The sequence below is a fragment of the Triticum dicoccoides genome, chromosome 2B, assembly GCF_002162155.2.
Source record: "Triticum dicoccoides isolate Atlit2015 ecotype Zavitan chromosome 2B, WEW_v2.0, whole genome shotgun sequence".
Lineage (NCBI taxonomy): Eukaryota > Viridiplantae > Streptophyta > Magnoliopsida > Poales > Poaceae > Triticum > Triticum dicoccoides.
Genome location: NC_041383.1, coordinates 787,462,951 through 787,484,887, shown reverse-complemented (window position 1 = coordinate 787,484,887; position 21,937 = coordinate 787,462,951). Strand labels below are relative to the sequence as shown.

The 21,937-nt window shown below is 48.2% G+C and overlaps 1 protein-coding gene and 1 pseudogene across 2 annotated transcripts; both read left to right on the top strand.

The window, feature by feature from the left end:
- The first annotated feature begins 1,213 nt into the window (after window positions 1–1,213).
- Window positions 1,214–18,539, top strand: LOC119361436 (annotated as a pseudogene).
- LOC119366317 (phytosulfokine receptor 2-like) lies at window positions 17,266–21,937 on the top strand. 2 transcript variants are annotated; one of them, XM_037632033.1, is made up of 3 exons: window positions 17,266–17,585; window positions 19,103–19,180; window positions 19,272–21,937. In XM_037632033.1, exon 3 carries the CDS (start codon window positions 19,380–19,382, stop codon window positions 21,615–21,617), a length of 2,238 nt encoding a protein of 745 aa, XP_037487930.1. In that variant the 5' UTR covers window positions 17,266–17,585; window positions 19,103–19,180; window positions 19,272–19,379; the 3' UTR covers window positions 21,618–21,937. The 2 variants fall into 2 exon arrangements, with proteins under 2 accessions (XP_037487930.1, XP_037487931.1); XM_037632034.1 differs by having other exon boundaries at window positions 17,266–19,180.

Genomic DNA, 21,937 nt, shown 5'->3' with positions numbered 1-21,937 from the left:
ATTTGAGCTGCTTTCCATTGAGGACTGATACTTGATAAGGACCCCGGGGTGAGTTTTATTCAGATATAAAATATGGTTGATGCCTGCGGTGCTGGTGGTTGGAAAGGACCCTAATGGTTGAAAGTGTAGTTGTGAAAATGACTTGCTACTAAGTGGCTAAGTTGCCATGGACAAATTCCAGTTAAAAGCAGATTTGACTGCTTCCTCTGTCCCGGCTACCTGTCCAATCAAGCCGTTCCAATCATGTAAGCTGCCTGAGGCATGAATCTTTCTTCCTTTGTTGATGAAAGCATGGCATTTAGACTTTGATTCATTAATAATTTCCTTTAGTTTCAGATCTTATTACCTACTCCCTCCGTCCCAAAATAAGTGTCTCAAGCTTAATACAACTTTGTACTAAAGTTAGTATAAAGTTTATGATTTTACATGTCCTCACCAGGGCAACTATAATTCTGAAGTTTTAGTTAGTGAATTCTTCTAATTGGTAATTGGGTTACCGTATCTATGCAACTTTGCTCTCTTAATTCAATATGCATAGTTTGGTTGTGCTCATGCTGCACCAAGGAATCACTATTTAGCTATGACTCACGGCCTAATCGCTAACTGATGGATTGCTTAAAAATAGGAAGGTGATAAGTAAGCCTCAAGGAATCTTGTTGCCAATTAGAATTTGCACAGACCCTCATTGATGTATCATTAGCTATATATATTCACCAGGTGGAGGAATTATGAATTTGATATGATCCGCATTGAAGTAGCAGGATATACCTATTTACATGGCTATTATTCTCTAAATGGTTTTCAACATTAGTTTCACTATGAACGTAGTTAGTCAATGCTGATTTGTAACTTGCACTATTCAGTTTATTGCTGCCCAAATAATCCAGTCAGTCTTACGGTACCTAAAGTAGTAGAAATAGTCAACCCCTCCTAGAGTGCCATAAGTCTATACACTGGGACACTGAGTCAATTGTTAGGGAAACTCGGGGAAAGTACTAGGATGGGACCTCTTATATTGAAATAATCTAGTTTTACCAAGTCACTGGAGCTGTCTTAGTAAAGAACAACAACCAAAAAGTTTGTTGTCAACCTTGAACTGTTTCCCTTCTTTTGGAGTCCTCTTGCGGTTGCTATTTATCAGCTTCGCTTGCTCTTGATGCTTGATTTCATGCATCTTTGCAAAAAGGATGTGAGTTTAGCTTAGAGTTCTTTCCTAAGTCCTTCCATATTGTTCCTGCCCTTCAGAAACATATTCTAATTCTGCCTCCGCTTCTCACCAAAGATGGGAGGCTACCACTGCTTGTTCCACTTCTTGTTTATCTACTCTCTGCTCCAGCTACATGTGATTCACTCCCTAAACCAGACATGCAACGTCGCTGACCTGGAGGCGCTTCTTGCTTTTTCCAATGGCTTGGATAGGAAGAGCAGCAGACTTGTTGGGTGGGGTCCCAATGATGCCGCATGCTGTTCCTGGACCGACATCTCTTGTGATCTTGGGAGGGTTGTTGGTTTGGAGCTCTCCAACAGGAGCCTTCATGGCAGCATCTCCCCCACGATCACTGTCGTGGAATTAACACGTCAGATGTCCTAGGATGAGGACTTAGTCGTGAGGCCGCGCATCTATGTGGTAGCTTGAGAGGGGTTGAGCGGAATCGAGAGACGCAACACAAGACAAAGATTTAGACAGCTTCGGGCCCCGGGAAACATCATCCGGTAAAAACCCTACATGCTCTTTGAGGCTAGATCTCATTATCATCACGAGGGAGTCGCCGTAAACCGGCTCTCCTCTAGTTGTGTCTAGCCCTAAAGATTGTTTCTTGCTTGTCCTCTTTGGGGAGCCCTGCCCCTCCTTATATAAGTTAAAGGGGCGGGTTACATGTAGAGTCCATCTCGGACTAAGACTTAAACTATTTTGACTTCCTTTCCTGGGCTTCTTAACGTCTGTCGGTTTAACATTGTCTGCCGGTTTAACATTGTCTGGCGGTTTAACAAGTCTGCCGGTTTAACAATGTCTACCGGTTTAACAATGTCCGCCGGTGCTACCATCTGTCTTAACTCTGCCGGTTTAACACTTGCCGGTTTATCGTCTGTCTTAGGCATCTGCCGGTTTATCGTCTGACTTAGCCATCTGTCTTAACTGTCTGCCGGTTTACCATCCGCCGGTTTACCAAGTCCCGGCCGGTTTACGACTCCGGCCGGGTCATACCGCGGGGTATATCCCCGACATTAGCCCCCAGTTTAATTTGGATTTATCCATGTTAAACTGATCTTGATCATCCTTAAGTCCTTGTCACCTCCTTCTTATAGAAAATCCGGTTTAATAGGCCAGCTTCATAATCAATTTGCTGACATTGGTTTGTCACAGAGAAATATTGTGAAGAATAACTTCTTTGACTCAGCTCCCAATGACTTAACAAATAGCGGTCCTTAAAATCGTCATCTGATCTTCAGCCAGTTTAAGAATGTAGAACTTGCCGGTTTATAAATATTGATAGCACCGGGTCATACTTGTAGTTAACATCCAGCTTAAAAATATACCTCTTATATGACTATCACTTGTAGCCCTCAAGTCTTAAGAAGGTAGCATAGCAACAGCTTAAGACTTGCTTCAATATAAATATCACAATCTTGAAGAAATCCAGTTTGTTCATCTCAATCACTAGTCAGAATTGAGTATTCCACATATGTAGCCCCCAAGTGCCGGGTTGTTATGCTTGCAGCAACCTGGGACTTGTAATTTCCTGATGCTCATAAAAACTTCAACCAGTGTAGCCCCCAAGGGCCGGGTCATTATGCAATAATGAGCAGGGACTTTGTAAATATAATCATGTAATCTTTGAACAGCAACGGTGTAGCCCCCAAGGGCCGGCTCAGTAAGATAATATTGAGCTGGGACTTTGATATATACTTCAATGAAAATAACAGTATATGATGTAACCCCCATCATGGGGCTTGAATTCACGTCCACAAGGTTAAGAGCCTTGTGCTTTACCAACTGAGCAGTGGACAATGTAATGGATAAAAAACTTTGTACCTTGAATTGTTGACAGAAGCAATTGGTAGCCCCCAAGGGCCGGCTCATTACGATGTGAGGAGTCGGGTCTTCAATAAGGTGAGCAAACAATGACTTTGCATTAGCCCCCAAGTGTCATGGTGCATACTTGCAGCGGCATGAGACTTGTGTATTTGATGTAATCTCAACTTAAATAATGTAGTCCCCAAGTGCCGGGTTGTAAGCCTGCAGCAACTCGGGACTACTTCCTCTATTGTAGAATAAATCATATTCATTGATAAATAATAACCACTGTGCTAAAAGCGACTTTGAAAACCTCAATCATAATATTGGTTATTGATAATCATAAGAAAAATTCAGCCATGTTGGCTATTTAAATAATATACCCAATGATTTATAAGCGCATAATTCCAATGGCGCAATCCAAATATATGCCGGCGACTTATAGTCCAAAGCCAGGCCGGGTCAGTAAACACCGGATTATAAGTGATTATGTACTGACAATTTGTAGTTGAAAGTCAAGCCGGGTTAATGAACACCGAGTTAATTTGATGACTGATAGTCATGCCGGGTCAATAGACACCGGTTCAACATAAAATTTATCAAAAGAGAAAAATCATGACAAAGGCAAATAAAACCGTGTAGTCGAGGCTTTTTGAGGGCTGCCAGGCCCAAATTCGAGGCTTTTTCTGGGCTGCCAGGCCGCTGAGTTGAACCATTTAACAAAGCCTTTTAAGATGGACCTCCAACTAACCAATCACCGTTTTAACTTTGACAAGTGCAGGGTCTCAATGAGAGTAACTGTCAAACGTTCGGAGGGTCGTGCCAGGATGACCTGGATAGGAGTGTCTTACTTGATGAAGGCAGGTTAACCCGGGGTTTTAGGTAAATATACCAGGCTTCCAAGCCATGGGTCGATACCCAGCTACAAGGGTCCATTCAAACTCCTTGGTATTTGACACAAGGAGCCCCAAGTAACGTGATGAGCTGTGCTCATTGGGTGCCTATGTTTGAGCTGTGCGTAGCAACAAGACTCTCTTTGCCCCTTGGGTGTGAAGCTCCCAAGCTTTGTTGTGGCGTGATAGTCGGATTAATGGACAGAACTCCGCTTTGTCAGTTGAAGCCCCAATGCAATCAATAATATGATAAGCCAATAAGGCGGGATACCCATGTTTGAACCGCGCGTCAGGGCAGCAGGTCCTCTTTGGCAACCTTTAACTCTTTGCAAGAAAATAAATTCTTCTTGAACCGGGATTTTGAACCGGATATTGACAGCTTCAGAGATTTGTGGGAGATAGATTTCCCCTTGAACCGGATTGTAAACCGGAATCCTTTCTAATGACCCAGAACTTCATTGAGCCGGGATTTTGTCATGTACTTTTTGAGCCGGAAATTCTCTGACGGTTTTTAAATTTTTATCAATATAACAGTAGCCTCCGGGACCGGGTTATCTTTCCCTTCAACATCCTGGGGCACTTGAATTTGCTGAAACTGGCAAGACTTGCTGAGTCATATCATCGTAGCCCCCGAGTCTTAAGATGACTCAAGGAGTTGTCTTGAGATTCTCCGTACTTGACCATAGCAGAAGGTATATATCATTGGTTTGATAACGCGATGTAAATCCACAGAAGGTTGAGGTGACTGCAGCAGGTTATAAATGATCCCGTATGAGCCGTGTCAGCAACTCGGCCAATGGTTCCTTTGAACTGGCTGTTTGAAATTAACCAAACTGTAGTGGCAGCGATCTGTGCGCATGTTCATTGATCCATCCAGTGCAGACGGCGGCTGAATGATAATTTGCCTCCAATTTGAAAGAAAACCAGGCTACCCAAACTGTGACTTGCTCATACTCAATAAACAGCTTCATGCGGATAGATGCGGCCCGGTATGTTGGCGTAGACCAGGCCGCGATTGACGGACCTCAAAGACGACCGTGGCTTCAGAGGCAGCACAGATAGCCGAGTCGGTTATGGTGTTATAAGCCGGCGCGGGCGGGAGAACCAGCCGCGGCATTTATAAACCGGTGCGGACGAGCAAGACAATTGCAGGTGCGGTAAGCCGCACAGACGGCGAGTCAATCGAAGGCGCGGTCCCGGTGAGTTGATGTAGAGCAAGCTGCACGGACGGCGGCTTGCGCACACCCGTTCAACAGCAAACGGGCGCGGACGCCGGCGCATATGTCGTAGGCACAGCATGGCACCACTTGTATAATGAGTCATTGTCCCCTGCATACAGAAAATACGTAGAGTAAAATAGTTCTCAAAAGAACTTAAAAAATAGACCGGGCAAATAGCACCTGATTTATCATAGACCATGGATGATCCATGTGTCACGTCCGCCGGATGCCAAGATTCGCCGTAGTATTTGCTGATGTCTTGTCCAGCGCCTAAGTTGTACCGCTGGACTCTTTGACTGTTTTTTTATATGGATTGGCGACGCTGGCGGATCACGATCATCTTATCTTAGCAGTGGTGTTTGGTCCTTCAGAGTCTCCGTCAAGATCAGTTCAGCACTCCCAGGCGAAACATCAGATGGTGACTCATTGCTTTGCACCCAAAATACGAGCTGGTTGTCCTTGTTCCTCACGTGATGATGTACCAAAGGTGATTTATATAGTGATGAGGAGCGCTTGATCCATCACTTGTATTCTGCTCGAGACATGTGCTAATCCCCTTCGACTCTTATGTATACAAATAATTTTTTGCTTTGACCCCTCAGCTGTACGAGTACCTGCTGGAGTCTTTGCTATGCTGGCTTTATACCAATGGAGGAAAAAGGTAAGGCCGGTCTGTGCGGCAACTTGAACTGGCGTCTCAAGGTCGCGGTGACGCGGCGACTCAGTAGCAGGACAGCAGCAAGCAGGTTACAGCAGTGGGGCCGCTGGTTACGGCGGCGGAGGAAGCAACTGATAGAAGTAGAAACAGCCACTGCTGAGGCCAGCCCGAAGGCAATGCTGGGTCGCGGGTGAAGACCAATGGCGACTTGGAGCGGCGGAAGGTTGCGTCGAGTCAATAGGTGAAAGGCTCATCTTGGAGGTGATTTAAAGCATACCGCGCTGATTTTGGCGGCCGAGGGCGCAACTGCTGCGGAGGCGCGGTGATGGCAACCTTTATGCGGAGCAAGGCATAGTGACCGGCGCACAGGCGGAGGCCGCGGTGGTTCAGCACTCAAGCGACGCCGCAACACGAGAGCAGCGGGAGGCGTTCGTCAGTGCGAGGGATAGCAGCGGGCGAGCTGGGCGGATCAGAATCGCTCAGGGCGGTACGGGACACCCGGCGCGAGTTCGCGAGGCGCTCAGCGGTGACCCGGCGGCGATTTGGCGAGGCGCTCAGCGGTTTGAGGTGGAGTCCGGTGGTGAGCGGCGGTTTAGTCCATAGCTTAAAGCGGAACGAGGCCGGGTTGGCAGAGATGGGCCACGGTGGCGAAACAAACCAGCAGCACAATGCGAGGCTACGACGGTTCAAGACCAGGTTGAAGAGGCGTGGTCGTGGCCCGGAGCAGAGGTGAAGCGGCCGCGGACATGGAGCAGGGCGGCCGAGCGCGTGGTGGCGTAGAGCGGCGGGTTGAGGCCAGCGCGGCGGCTCCAGGCGACTTGCAGTGGCAGACCGACCGACCAGCAGTAGGGCGAGTCCGTGGTGACCCGGCAGGAAGCAGCAGTGAGGCGGATTACGGCAGCGGCGAGTTGGAGGCGCGGCCGTGGCCAGTTCAGCGCGAGGGCGCAGAGCAAGAAGAGGCGAATTGGGGGCGCCGGGCAAAAACAGCGCGCTGCCATGGCCGGAGCGACGCGGGAGGCGTCTGCTGGCCCAGGTGCGTGGCGAATTGGCCGTGGCCGTGGCAAAGCCAGCAGGTGGCTGGGCCGAGGCGGAGGGGCGCCGGCGGTTTGGCCACGGCGGGGTGAGCTTGACCGCGGAAAAGTGAGGAGCGCAGGGCGCAGTGGGCACAAACCGGTCCCCGGCGAATTAGCTGCGGAGGTGTGAGGAGCGCGGGGTGCAGCTAGCACAAACCGGTCCCCGGGGAGTTATCAGTACGACCGATGAAAAATGAGGACGAGATGGCGGTAAGCCGGCCTTCCAGCCGAAGCGAGGCGAGGCCGGCGATTCAGGATCGTGGTGACTAGGAATGGCAGTGGGCACCCATTACCCGCGTACCCTGCGGGTAAAAACCTTATTAGGGTAAGGTATGAGATAAAAATTTACCCATGGGTACTTAAATGGAAAAATATCATACTCATCGGGTAGAATGGGTATGGGTATGGGATCGTATAACCCATGCCCGCGTACCCATGTAGCCATCTAAAATGTTGACAAGTGGGTTTCCGTTAATATCTTAATGTATTAATTTTCCCTCCTAATCACGCTAGGTAAAAACTCTAATGTGTAGTCAAATTATCTCTATAATTTATCATGATTTTGTGAATTTAAAGTGTATGCCTATGTGCTGTTATTTATGATTATGTGTTGTTTTTAACATTTTTGTGTGTCACTTTATCGGAAAGTATTTTTGTTTATGAGAATGTGTTGTTGTTACAATACATTATTGTACATTGTTGTTTAAACATTGTTGCTATTAATAGTTTATGATTATATATTGCTTTTTACAACTATTTTCTAGTCATTTGATGTGTTGTAAATGCGGGTATTTTTATCCGCGGGTACCCATATACCCTGTCGGGTGACGGGTATGGAAAAAAATTATACCCTTAACGGGCATGGGTATGGGTGATGGGTAAGTTCAGGATGGATGGGTAAGGGTATGGGGTAGCTCCACCCGTACCCATACCCTGCGGGTGCCATCCCTAGTGGTGACTCGTAGATGGTGCGATGACGACTCGGAGGCGGAAGGGTGGCCACTTGGCCAGGCGGCCGGTTGAGGCTAGCTGGTGACTCGTAGATGGTGCGATGACGACTCGGAGGCGGAAGGGTGGCCACTTGGCCGGGCGGCCGGTTGAGGCTAGCTGGTGACTCGGCTGTGTTAACGTGCAGCCGTGAAGACAGGCAGAGGCAGGGCGAGCGCCGAGAAGGCAACTCAGCACTGGACGGCGGAGGAAGCGGCTCGCTGTGCCGTGGTGGCCGGCCGCAACGGCAGAGACAGGAGGGCCGGCTTAGGGCATCTCCAGCCGTTTGCCCCCCCCCCCTCCCCCAGGAGGCATTTTTTCGCCTCCTGGGGGGCTGCCAGCGAGAACTTAGGCCTTGGGGGCCAAACCACTTCCACACGTTGCCTCCCCACGATCAGCGTTGGACTCCCACAAACGGAGCGGCATTTCATCGAGCACCTTGACCGCGGCGGCATCGACGACCTCCAGCCAGCGGAGGAGCGCGAGCGTCGACGAAGGCCTGGCGGAAGACCGCACGGACATGAGCACGTCGAGCTCCTGGCGGAAGACGCGGTGGAGGCGCTCGCTGCTCTACAATGCCTCGTCCGAGGCCGCGCCTGCTGCGCTCTCGCGCCCGCGCCTGGCAGCTCGCGCCCGGGTCCGCGCCCGCGCCTGGCCTCGCCGGAGCTTGCTCTTCCTGGAGCCGGTGACGGCGGGCGCCTTCCTGTCCGGGGCGGAGTGGGTGCTCCTCCGCGCTTTCGACGGCCACGACCGCATCCACATCATCGACTTCGACATCAAGCAAGGCCTCCAGTGGCCGAGCCTCCTGCAGAGCCTGGCGACGCGGACGCTATAGCCGCCGGCGCACGTGCGGATCACCGGCGTCGGCTCGTCGAGGCAGGAGCTGCAGGACACCGGCGCGCGCCTCGCGCACGTGCCCGCCGGGCTGGGTCTCTTGGAAGGTCAGCTGCTGCCCCCCGGCCGGGGCGCATGCATGGCACCAGGTGCATGGCTCCAGGCCGGACCTGCCACGCGAACTCCGCCCCACCCTGGCTGCCGCGCGCGCCCCGCCCCGCCGCGCTCGCCCCGCCTCATTGCTGGTCGGGCCTGCCGCTGCTGCTTCTTGACCTCCGGCCGCCGCGCGAGCTCCACCCCGACCACGCACAGGGGAGGCACCGGCCGCGGGCGGCGACGCTGCGGGGAGGCACCGGGGCCGCGGGCGAAGCAGGGAGAGAGAAGCGGATGGGGAGAGAGAAGGTGGGGGTCGGGCTGAAAGCGACGGGGGAGGGGGAAGATGTGGCTGCAGGTGGGCCTTTGCATGCATAAACAAACCGCTGGCGCTCTCAGATGCCTCCCTGGGGGCTGGGTTTCGGATGATACTGCCGGCGCTGAAATTGCACGATACCGGCGAAAAAAGCGATCCTGGGGGCGTGAGTGGAGGCTTTTTTCGCTGCCGGCGCTCCCAAAGTTAGAAAAAAGGGCCTCTTGGGGAGCCTAGTGAAGATGCCCTTAGTGGCTCGAGCACGACCACGGTGACGAGGCAGAGACCTGTGGCGGCATGGTCCGACTCCATCTCCTCTCCACATCCGTGTCCTGGTCGTTGTCGTCGGTTTGACTATCCACTTTTGTGTCTTCCAGGTCGTGGTCTCCCTCCATATTATTTTAATACCCCTTGAGCCTTGATGCGTGGAGTAGATTGCTTCATGTTTCCTTGATGCGTGAAACAACCGCAGCTTTCAGTCAATCTTTCCATGTTTTTGAACAGGGTGCTGGTGCGTTTTTTCTTCATGTGCACGCATTGTCGTATCGCCAAAAGGTGAGTGTTGAAAGATGTCCGCCACGGTGAACTCCATGATCGGCGCCCAATCGGATTCGACTGGAGGGGGCGCGGGAGGTCCGGAGTCCGGCAAGGAGTCCGGCACCTCGGAGTCACGAGCTTCATGGGGGACAAGATCGATGTTCGGCTCTATCGCCGTAGAGGTTGCAGCCCCCGAGGCGGTGTCTAGCCATCCATCCTTGGTCTGCGCAGCCGGCTCCAAGTCGAAGATTGGAGCGGGTTCGAGTGCGGCCTCCAGGGTACTGTCCGGCTGCAGAGCTAAATCATGCCCATCGTGACAGTATGGCACGCTCGGCTGTGGCTCGAATCCGTCGAGGATCAAGTCCCCGCGGATGTCAGCCGTGAAGTTCAAACTTCCAAATCTGACCTGGCGGCCAGGGGCGTAGCTTTCGATCTGATCTGTCCGGGGAGGAAGGTCTCACCCTGGACTGCATCGTTGTTGATGATCGAAGAAGCCATCGAGCCTATTGGTGACGACACAGAGGAACTCTCAATGAAAGCACCAATGTCGGTGTCAAAACCGGTGGATCTCGGGTAGGGGGTCCCGAACTGTGCGTCTAGGCGGATGGTAACAGGAGACGAGGGACACGATGTTTTTACCCAGGTTCGGGCCCTCTTGATGGAGGTAAAACCCTACGTCCTGCTCAATTAATATTGATGATGTGGGTTACAAGAGTAGATCTACCACGAGATCAAGGAGGCTAAACCCTAGAAGCTAGCCTATGGTATGATTGTTGTTCGTCCTATGGACTAAAGCCATCCGGTTTATCTAGACACCGGAGAGGCCTAGGGTTACACAGAGTCGGTTACAATGGTAGGAGATCTACATATCTGTATCGCCAAGCTTGCCTTCCACGCCAAGGAAAGTCCCATCCGGACACGGGACGAAGTCTTCAATCTTGTATCTTCATAGTCTTGGAGTCTGGCCGATGATGATAGTTCGGCTATCCGGACACCCCCTAGTCCGGGACTCCCTCACTTGTCAGCAACTAACATAGCTCTAGTGTTCAAAACCTTGGTAAAAATCTTAAAAGGAACATTAAGCATACAGATAGGTCTATACATCTGAATCTTATCAGCCCCCTGCCCTTTGGCAATCAATGTAACAACACCATAATTTAGCCTAGAGAGGTCCAATTTGCCATCAAAAAAAATCATTAAACAATTGAAGTAGATCGGAGCAAATTAAATCCCAAAATACTTGGTAAAATTCAACGGGCATTCCATCGGGGCCAGCCGCTCGGTTACGTTTCATAGAGAAGACAACAAACTTGATCTCTTCCAAGGAGAATCTAGCAGTCAGCATTTTCTTATCTTTAATATCTAAACAAGCAGGAACAGGGATATTTAGGGAGATAGGTAAAAGGTCTACAGGACCAAAAAGCTCTTTATAGAATTTGGTTGCATATTCCAATAGCTCCTTATCACCCTGGATAATAACCCCATCCTGCACAAAACGAAAGATCTTGTTCTTTCTTTTCCTACCGCTCGCCTTAATCATAAAATATCTAGTGATGTTATTCCCTTTCCTGAGATCTCTCTCTTTAGAGCACTGATACCATTTGATTTCCTCCTCTCTCAAAATCTTATTCAAACTACACTGAAGGTCTTTCCTAAGTTCATAGACAGCTACTGATAACCCAGTTAGCTCACATCTCCTATCAAGATCATCTAGTTGAGAACTTAGAGTGTTTCTCTTTTTCCTATAAGCCCCCTCCACATTGAGATTCCAGCCTTTCGGTCATCTTCTCAAATTCCTCATTTTCTGCATCCAAATACCCAAATTATCCTTGCCATTCACATTAGAATGCCAAATTTTATTAACTACAGCAGCAAGATCCTCTCTGGTTAACCAACATAATTCAAAACGAAAAGGTTTATTAGCTGTAACGGTTTTAACCCCGTTATGCATAAACAAGGCTGCATGGTCAAAGACACCTCTAACCAGTGTCCTGACAGTAACTAGTGGAAATTTTAACTCCCAAGCGGGGCTAACTAAGATCCTATCCAACTTAACAAAAAGGGGATCAATCTGGTTATTCGACCAAGTAAAATTTCACCCAGAAAGCTCAAGCTCCTTCAGGCCCCAATGCTCAATAATAGAATTGAAAAAAGGACCATTTAGGAAGCTTCTTGGCCTTGTTCCTATCCTTCCTCCTCCTAATGATATTAAAATCACCACCAACAACAAAAGGATGATCATTACACCCAAGCATATGCACAAAATCAATCAAGAAATTTTCTTTGTCTCTGGAGTGAGCAGCTCCATAGACATTGACCAGATTCCATTTGAAACCCGTCCTCTTATCCATAAGAGTCATCCTAGTCAAGTATTTACTAGCTACACAAGTATCTACTTCAAATAAATCTTCTCTAACCCCCATAAGCAAGCCACCCGAAGCACCAACAGATGGCTGCCAAAGCCAAATAAAGGTGAAACGGCCGCTAACCCCAGCCAGCCAAGGGTCAGTGAACGCGCTCTTTTTTGTCTCTTGAATACAAACAAATTCTATCTTATGCTCTGAGATAGTTTCTGCAAGAAATCTTCTCTTTTCAGGTTCCCCTAATCCTCTAGCATTCCAAAAAATACCAGCCATAAAAAAAACTTTATATATAATCAGGTATCATTACCAACACTACAACGAACCTTTGGTTTAACACTGAACGCACCAGTGCAAACCTTCCTTTTAGGTTTAAACAAAGAAGATAACATCAATATTTCCTCTCTTAGATCCTCATCCTCTTCGGAATCAGAAGCTAAGTTCTTAGTAGCATCAGGGTCAAAACTATCCAGTTTTGACTCAGTATCATTATCTTTTCTATCCTCTTTCCTTAATCTGGCAGTAAATAAATCACTTCTAGACTTTTCTAATTCCTTAATCATAGAAATAGATCGCTCTATTTCCTTAGGACTCGTACCTAAGCTAGCACCAACAGAACTAGTAATATGGGAAATAAAGCTAGGTACAGTATTTAAAACAGTAGGTACTGTGGTCTCACCTGGGGTTACCTCGAGGTTTTTCTTTCTAGCCATCTCCGTAGCTTTATCCATAGTTTGTCCTTCATCTTTCTTCTTGTTCCTGTCGCTACTTCTTCTTGCTGCCTCATCGGAAGCAGCTTTGTCCTTGGCCTTTTGAACTCTAGCAGCAGCCTCGACGAGTTTCATTTTGGTAGCATCAACTCCCCCGCCAATATCAGGTAATGGGTTTTGAGGCTTGGCCGGTTAGCAAGGCTGCGGAAGCTTGACCTCAGTGTGAACATGCTCTTTGGTGTTTTCCAAGTGAGTGAAGGTGGCTACTTGGCGATTGAGGTGGTGAATGTCTCCTTCAACAAATTCACCGGATCGCACCCTCTGTTCCCCGGTGCAATGAACCTGACAGTTCTTGATATTTCTAGCAATGCCTTCTCTGGTGGATTCAATACCATGGCGCTCTGTATTACGCCGGTAAAGGCCCTGCGATTTTTCAGTAATGGGTTCAATGGTGAGATCCTTGCAGGCTTTGGCCAGTGCAGGATGCTCGCTGAGCTCTCTATTGATGGAAGTGGCCTCACGACGTGTATACTTTATCAGAGCTGAGGAGGTTGAGCTTATGGGAAAATCAGCTCTCTGGTGGTCTCAGCGAGCACCTGGGTAACTTCTCTCAGATTATGCATATTGACCTGTCATACAACATGTTCACTGGCATCATCCCTGATGTGTTTGGGGGTTTGAGGAGGCTGGAGTTCTTAAACTTGGCCTCGCTGTCGGGTAAGATTGCCATTGACTTTAACTTACTGCCAAGGCTGAACATTCTGGATGTAGGGAGCAACATGCTGAGTGGTGTTGTACCTCCCAGTCTCATGTGGTGCACCGAGTTGAAGACGCTGAACTTTGCAACGAACAAGCTTGAGAGGAAGATACCAGAGAGTTATAAGAATTTGCGGTCCCTGTCGCACCTCTCGCTTGTTGACAATGGCTTCACCAACTTGTCATCGGCATTACGAGGAGTATATAGCAAAAAAAACTACCACATTACGGGCTATCGCTACAAAAAACTACCACTTTTTTTAATTTTTTGAAAGACTACCACAAAATTGGTTGGCAGTTCCAAAAAACCCTAATGGTTGAGCAGTTAAGTTTAAGCTATATTATGACAGCTCGGGCCCATTCGTCAAGTTGACCGTTAGGTTTAAATGTTAGATTGACCGTTGACAGGTTATGACAGGTGGGGCCCAAATATTTTTAAAGAAACAATCAGGTCCCTGTTATATTTTTTAAAAAGCAATCGGGTCCCTGTAAAAAATATAAAAAGCAATCAGGTCCTTGCCAGCAAGCTCGTCGCCGGAGCCGATGTGCTGGTCTGCCGACGTTGCTCGGCCGTGGCTACGGTGGCCATGGCCGCCGGCAAGCAGCAGCTGCTCGCATCTGGCGCCGCCTAGGCTGCTGCTCACGGGCGCATCTGGCACCGCACGGGCTGCTGGCCGCCAGAGCCACTCCCTGGTGCCGCTCACCCGCTCGGGCTGTTAGTTGCCGGTGCTCGCCATGGTGCTGCTCGCGAGAGACTCCCCATGGCGTGGGCTGAGCAGGCAGGCGGCGGCGCGAGCCTCCCCATGGCGCGGGCTGAGCAGGCAGGCGGCGGCGCGAGCCTCCCCATGGCGCGGCCGACTGTGGCTGCTCCTGCTCCTGCTGAACGTCGTGTCGGCTGCTTCTGTCGTGCTCCGGCGGAACGGGGAGTGGCCGGAGGGAGCCCGTCGTGGCGGCTGCTGCACGCGGCCGGAGTTCCTTCTCTTGCTGAACGTTGCCACGGGGAGCGACCGGAGGGAACCCGTCGTGCCGGCTGCTGCGCGCGGCCTGAGCTGCTGCTCTCGCTCTTCCGCCGCTGCTGTAGGAGGCCTCAGGCAGCGGCCCACGGCGGCGGCGGCGCTGGCTGTAAGTCGCTTGTGAGGGAGAGATAAGGGAAGGTCAGGGAAAGAAGAAAGAGAAGGGGAAGGAAGAGAGAGCTGACATGTGGGACCCACATGTCATTTAACGGTCAAACAAACAGTCAACAGACAGTTTATTTAGGAGCGGGCCCGATATGTCATAAACCGGATCAATTTTAAATCACATGGTCATTTGGGTTTTTTGGAACTGCCAACCAATTTTGTGGTAGTCTTTCGAAAAATTAAAAAAAGTGGTAGTTTTTTGTAGTGATAGCCCGTAATGTGGTAGTTTTTTGCTATATACTCCATTACGAGTCTTGCAGTATCTGCCCAAACTTACGAGCTTGGTGCTCACCAAGAATTTACATGGTGGTGGGACCTTGCCAATGGATGGCTTCAGTGGTTCAAGAGCATCCAGGTGCTTGTCTTGGCAAACTGTGTGCTCTCCGGCATGATTCCGCCTTGGCTGGAACAATTGGAGAGTCTCGGAGTTCTAGACCTTTCATGGAACAAGTTGAATGGAAAGATCCCGCTATGGTTGGGCAATCTGAATAATCTCTTCTTTGTCGATCTGTCAAACAACTTATTTAGTGGGGAGCTTCCTGAGAGCTTTACACAGATAAAGAGTTTAATTTCAAGTAATAGTTCGAGTGAGCATGCATCAATAGAGGACTTCCCGTTATTATTTAAGAATAATTCAGCTGACAAAGGTTTGCAGTACAAACATGTCAGCAGCTTCCAGCCGTCGCTGATACTCTCCAGTAACTTGCTTGTTGGGCCTGTGTTGTGTGGGCTTGGCCATCTTGTGAATCTTCATGTACTGGACTTGAGCTGGAACAACTTCTCAGGGGGCATTCCTGATGAGTTGTCAAACATGTCGAGCTTGGAAGCTCTAAATTTGTCCCACAATGATCTCAGTGGGAGCATACCAGCATCTCTAACAAAGTTGTCATTTCTGTCCAAGTTTGATGTCTCTTACAACAACTTGGCTGGAGATATACCAGCAGGGGGGCAATTTTCCACATTTGCAAATGAGGATTTTGTGGGCAATTCTGCACTCTGCCTTCTTCAGAATGCCTCCTGCACTGAAGAGGCTCCATTTGTGAAAACAGGAAATGAGCAGCATCGTGGTATGGATACTGCAATGCCTGCGATGACATACATGACCGTGGAAGTGGGATTCGCTTTTGGGCTTTTAATGGTCTGGAACGCACTGTTCTTCATAAGGGCTTGGAGGGTTGCATATTTTCAGACGATTGATAGGTTCTTTGATATGATTTATGTCATGATAATGGTGAAGGTGAACAAGCTCAGAAGAAAATGGGAGTACAAAGTTCATCCTTAAAGAGTCAGACATGGCTTGTGTGCAGATGTTCTGTAACTCGTATGTTTTTTCTTCCTTGGTCCTTGCTTCCGCTTAAGGTGTCATTAGCTGGATAGATGATTTAGCAGTAGGGGTCCTGTGGTTAGATTTTGAGTTTCCTTTATGTTGCGGACAATATTGTTTGTGATATGCATTTATAGAATAAATTTTAAAACTGTATGGCGGATGCTAATCTGAAGACTGTTTGCTGTGTGGAGCAGTAAAATCTGCTTTCCCCTTTCTCTGTTCGTTTGGGCATTTGATCAAAGATGATGCAGGTACCGTTTTTGGGGTTTCCCCCTGAAATCTCTCTTTCCACTTTCTCTTTACTATCTCTGGAATGATTGGCTTCGGTGGCTCCAAAAAACACATGAATCTTTTTTTTCTCTCTCTGCAAAATTGTTCAAGCCTTGCTTTACTCTGTTTTGACTGTTGTCTTGGCTAGTCCTAGCATTTTTTGAGGTTACCTCATTGTATGTCAGCAAGGGTTTCGGTCCAAGCTGGCAACTTCTCGAGTCTGCTCATAGAAAGGAGAGGGAAGTTTGAGCCAACGCTATCGTGTGTCTTGCACCAATGTATCTGTTTGATTTTGTTTCAGTCTGTCTGTGATCAACAACAGAATTTTGAGCTACAGTTTTCTCTTTCTGTAGAACAGAGATAGCTGAATGCCCCGTGTTGCTACTCGCTCCGTCCGGAAATACTTATCGGAGAAATGGATGCATTTCTCCGGCAAGTATTTCCGGACGGAGGGAGTATTTTTTTAGTGTATCGAAGAAATACACCCCCCGTCCCAAAATAAGTGTCTCAACTCTACTACAACTTTAAAGTTTGTATTAAAGTTAGTACAAAGTTAAGACACTTATTTTGGGACAGAGGGAGTATTTGCTTGTTGAATTCTACTACTATGTATTATTTTGACAAGGGCTTGTTGAGTTTACAGGCTAAGCATTTTCCAGGTGTTCTGGTTGCTTATGAAAGATATGAGCTGATGAATATTGAAGATCACAGGGAATGTTCAGCTTTAACTAAGGGCATCATGTTGCAGAGTTACCTGTCCCAGTCAAGCCCTTCCAATCTTGTAAGCTGACTGATGCCTGAATATTCCTAGTGTTTGTGGGTGGTAGCATGAATTTAGTTTCGTTTCAGAACTTAATAAATACAGTATGACTTTACATATCCTGATCGAGGCAACTAAATAGTAATTCTGAAGTTCTAACTTAGCCACCGTCTGGTTGGTCTTGGCATTCAGTCGTGGCATTCGGGCTCGATATTGAGCGGTCCGTCCCTAAAGCTTCGGAGCCTGTGTCCTCGACATCGCTAGGCATTGGGGGATAGCGTGCTTATCTGTTCGCGAACAGAACCAACCCAGCGTCGTACCTCCCGTCTCGACGAACGGCGGCGGCGCCAATCCCGGCCGCCTCCACACCGAGCCCCCGCGGCCGGCGTGCCTGCACCCCAAGATCCTCCCGCCTCGTCTCCACCCCAAGATCCAGCGGCCGACGCCACCTTCCCGCCCCGCCGGAGCTCTCCAGCAGCCGGCGGCACGTTCCCGCCCCGCCAGAGCTCTCCAGAGACCGGCGCCACCCTCCTACCCCGCCTCCACCATCATCTCCGGCGACCGGCGTGCCTCCACCCCGAGCTTTGCCGCCCGGCGCAGGTGTGTTGCTGACCGGCTCCTTCCTCTCTTCCTAGAGCTCCCACCCTCTCCCCTGTCTAGCGGCAAAGTCTCATACAACTCAATGTCTCACATTGACAAATGACAACCCAAACAACATTTGGCATTCGATCGACCTCAATATCCAGTCTGTGTTCCGAATATCTAAGCATCCAAACAAAAATGTTGCTCTTAACACAGATTGCTACTTTGCTCATGCTCATGTTGCACCAAAAGATCATAATTCGCTATGAATCATGGTTTCATTGTAGATGATTGATTGCTTAAACAAGTAAGGTGGCAAGCATACAGTTCTTATTTTCATATCATATGGATCTTACATAATACTTTAGCCCCATCCTTGTATCCAGTAGCTATATATATAGGAACCTAGAAATTTGATATGACCTGCATTGAAGTAGCATAATATACTTGTTTACATGGCAATCATAAATTCTCTAAATTTTACTTCACCACTTGTTTCACTGTTTAAATTAGTTAGCTAATGGTGATATGTAACTTGCACTATTCAATTTTTATTCTTCATCCAAAATAATACAGGCCTACTCTTACAGTACCTAAATTAGTAGAAGTCGTCAGTCCCTCCTAAAATACTGTAAGATTTAAACTGGGGAGCTGAGCTGATTGGTAGGGAAACACAGGGAAATTACTAGGAAGGGATGACTTGTATTAAAATAATCTAGTTTGACTAAGTTTTTTTAGAGGGGGTGGGCGGTATCATATTTGTTAATCAAATGAAGACAGTTGCCTGAAGCTGTCATTAAGTAAATAATACGTAGCCCAGGCCATTGACTTCGAGAACAGCAACCAAAAATGTTGGTGTCAAGCAAAGATTGATCTGTTTTCCTTTTTTTTGGAGTTCTCTTGCGATTGCTATTTATCATCTCTGCGTGTTCTTGGTGTTTTAATTCACGCAGCTTTGCAAGAGAGTTCTGAGTTTTGCCCAGAACTCTTTCTGAAGTCCTTCGAAATTGTTCATGCCCTTCAGAAAGATTTTATACTTCCGCCCCAGCCTCTTGCCAAAGATAGGCAGACCCTCCCAAAGTGCTGTAGGACTTACATTGCGTCGCTGAGTCAATTGTTGGGGAAACTCATGGAAAGTACTAGGAAGCGATGATTTGTATTATTTTATTATGCAATAAGAAGAATTCTTCCATTTTCTTTTTCTTTAGTTGTGGGAAAACCCAAATTAAAACTTTTATTTTATAGCGAGCGCAATTTCTAGTAAAAAAATCCTGTATCCTTCCACTTAGATCAAAAGGAATTTTTCCAATAGAACTATGGAACCCCCGAGTGTAATGTAGTTTGACTAAGTCAGTTTTTTTGGGGTGGTGGGTTGGTGGTGGTATTCATATTTTTTCATGAAAGGGGACAGGGAAATGAAATTGTCTTTATGTAAAGAACACACTGTCCATTGCCATTGACTTTGAGAACAACAACCGAGAAAGTCTGTGGTTAAGTTCAAACTGAACTATTTTCGGCCATCACTTTTGTTTCAGTTAGAGCTCCCAGAGGACCAGACCACCTTCTTGGTTTATGTTCTTTTATCAGGCTTTCTGGACAAGGATGCCGCCAAGGTAACAGGTTTTTCTTTCCTTCTTTTGGAGTGCTCTCATAACTGCATTTTGTCATCTTCGTGAGTTCTTGATGCTTGAAATTGTCATGCAGTTTTGCAAGAAAGGTGTGAGTTTAGCCTGGGATTCTTTTACAAGTACTTCCAAATTGTTCATGCCCGTCAGAATCATCTTATAGTTTCGCCGCCACCTCTCACCAAAGATGGGAGGCTACTACTGCTTGTTCCCCTGCTTGCTCATCTGCTTTCTGCTCCACACACATGGCAGCCACTCCCTGAACCAGACATGCAACTCCACTGACCTGGAGGCGCTTCTCGCTTTTTCCAGCGGCTTGGGTAGGAAAGTCAGCAGGCTTGTTGGATGGGGTCCCAACGATGCAGCGTGCTGTTCCTGGACCGGCGTCTCTTGTGATCTGGGGAGAGTTGTTGGGTTGAATCTCTTCAACAAGAACCTTCATGGCGGCATCTCATCCGCGATCACCTTGCTTGATGGCCTTGTGACTCTAAACCTCTCCTGCAACTCTCTCCGTGGCCAGCCACCAGAGGATCTAGGCCGGTTAGCAAGGATGCGGATTCTCGACCTCAGCATGAACATGCTCTCCGGCGCGTTCCCGACGAGTGAACATGGTTTCCCGGCAATTGAGGTGCTGAATGTATCCTTCAACCAATTCAAGGGACCGCACCCTGTGTTCCCTGGCGCGATGAATCTGATGGTTCTTGATATCTCGAGCAATGCCTTCTCTGGTGCCATCAACACCACAGCACTCTGTGTTGCGCCGGTCAAGGCCTTGCGATTTTCTGGGAATGAGTTCACCGGTGAGATCCGCGCCGGGTTCGGCCGGTGCAAGATGCTTACTGAGCTCTCTATTGACAGCAGTGGCCTTACTGGGAAACTCCCCAGGGATCTTTACACGATATCAGAGTTGAGGAGGCTGAGCTTACGAGATAATCAGTTCTCTGGTAGTCTCGGCGAGGACCTGGGTAACTTCTCTCAGCTTATGCATATTGATCTGTCATATAACATGTTCTCTGGTGTCATCCCTGATGTGTTTGAAGGTCTGAGGAGGCTGGAGTTCTTAAGCTTGGCCTCAAATTTGTTGACTGGCACATTGCCTGCTTCCCTGTCAAGCTGCAAAATGCTGCGAGTGATCAACCTAAGGAACAACTCGCTGTCGGGCAAGATCGCCATTGACTTCCGTTTACTGCCAAGGTTAAACATTCTGGATGCAGGGACCAATAGATTGAGTGGTCCTATACCTCGAGATCTCATGTGGTGCACTAAGTTGAGGACACTGAACCTTGGAAGGAACCTGCTTGATGGGGAGATACCAGAGAGCTTTAAGCATTTGCGATCCCTATTATTCCTCTCGCTTGCTGGTAATGACTTAACGGACTTGTCATCGGCATTACGAGTCTTGCAGCACCTGCCCAAACTGACAACGTTGGTGCTTACCCGGAGCTTCCGTGGTGGTCAGACAATGCCAATGGACAGCATCAGTGGGTTCAAGAGCTTGCAGGTGCTTGTTCTTGCAAACTGTGCACTCTCAGGCATGATCCAGCCTTGGCTGCAGAACTCAAAAAACCTGAGAGTGCTGGACATTTCGTGGAACAAATTGAGTGGACCGATCCCACCATGGTTAGGCAATCTGAATAATCTCTTCTATATCGATCTGTCAAGAAACTCGTTTAGTGGGGAGCTTCCTGAGAGCTTTACACAGATGAAGGGTTTAATTTCGAGTGCTTATTCAAGTGAGCATGCATCAATAGAAGACCTCCCATTATTCATCAAAAAGAATCCAGCTGGCAATAGTTTGCAGTACAACCGTGTGGTCAGCTTCCCACCATCGCTGATCCTCTCTAATAATTTGCTTGTTGGGCCAGTCTTGCCTGGCCTTGGCCATCTTGTGTATCTTCATGTACTGGACTTGAGCTGGAACAAGTTCTCAGGGGGCATTCCTGATGAGTTATCAAGCTTGGAAAACTTGGAAGAGCTAAATTTAACCCACAATGATCTCAGTGGGAGCATACCAACATCTCTAACAAAGTTGTCATTTCTCTCCAAGTTTGATGTCTCGTACAACAACCTGACTGGAGATATCCCAACAGGGGGCCAATTTTCCACATTCACAGATGAGAGTTTCGTGGGCAATGATGCACTATGCCTTCGTCGGAATGGCCCCTGCTTCGGAAAGGCTTCATTTGAAGGAACAGAAAATGATGGCACCGATACCATATCCACAATGCCCGCAATGACATACATCATCGCAGAAGCGGGATTCGCTTTCGGGCTTTTGACCGTCTGTAACATACTGTTCTTCGCAAGGGCTTGGAGGGCCGCTTATTTTCTGGCGGTTGACAGGTTCTTTGATATGCTCTACGTCATAATAATGGTGAAGGTGAACAAGCTCAGAAGAAAATGGGAGGATAAAGAGCATCCTTAGAACAAGTCAGGAACGGCTCCTTGCGGGTTCTATCTTGGTGACTTGTGTGCACATGTTTTCTTTTAACTTTATAAGTTGTCTCCTTTTTCTCAGCTTATAGTGTCTTCCTTGCTACCGCCTCAGGTGTCATTAGGTGGATAGATTCAGTATCAGGTATCATATGGTTAGATCTGGAGTTCCCCTTCATGCTGAGGACAATATTATTTTGTGATATGTGTTGTTACAACTAAATTTATGAACTGTATGGTGGATGCTAATCTAAAGACTGTCTGCTGTTCTCTGCGTGGAGCATTACAATCTGAGGACAATATTTCGGTTTC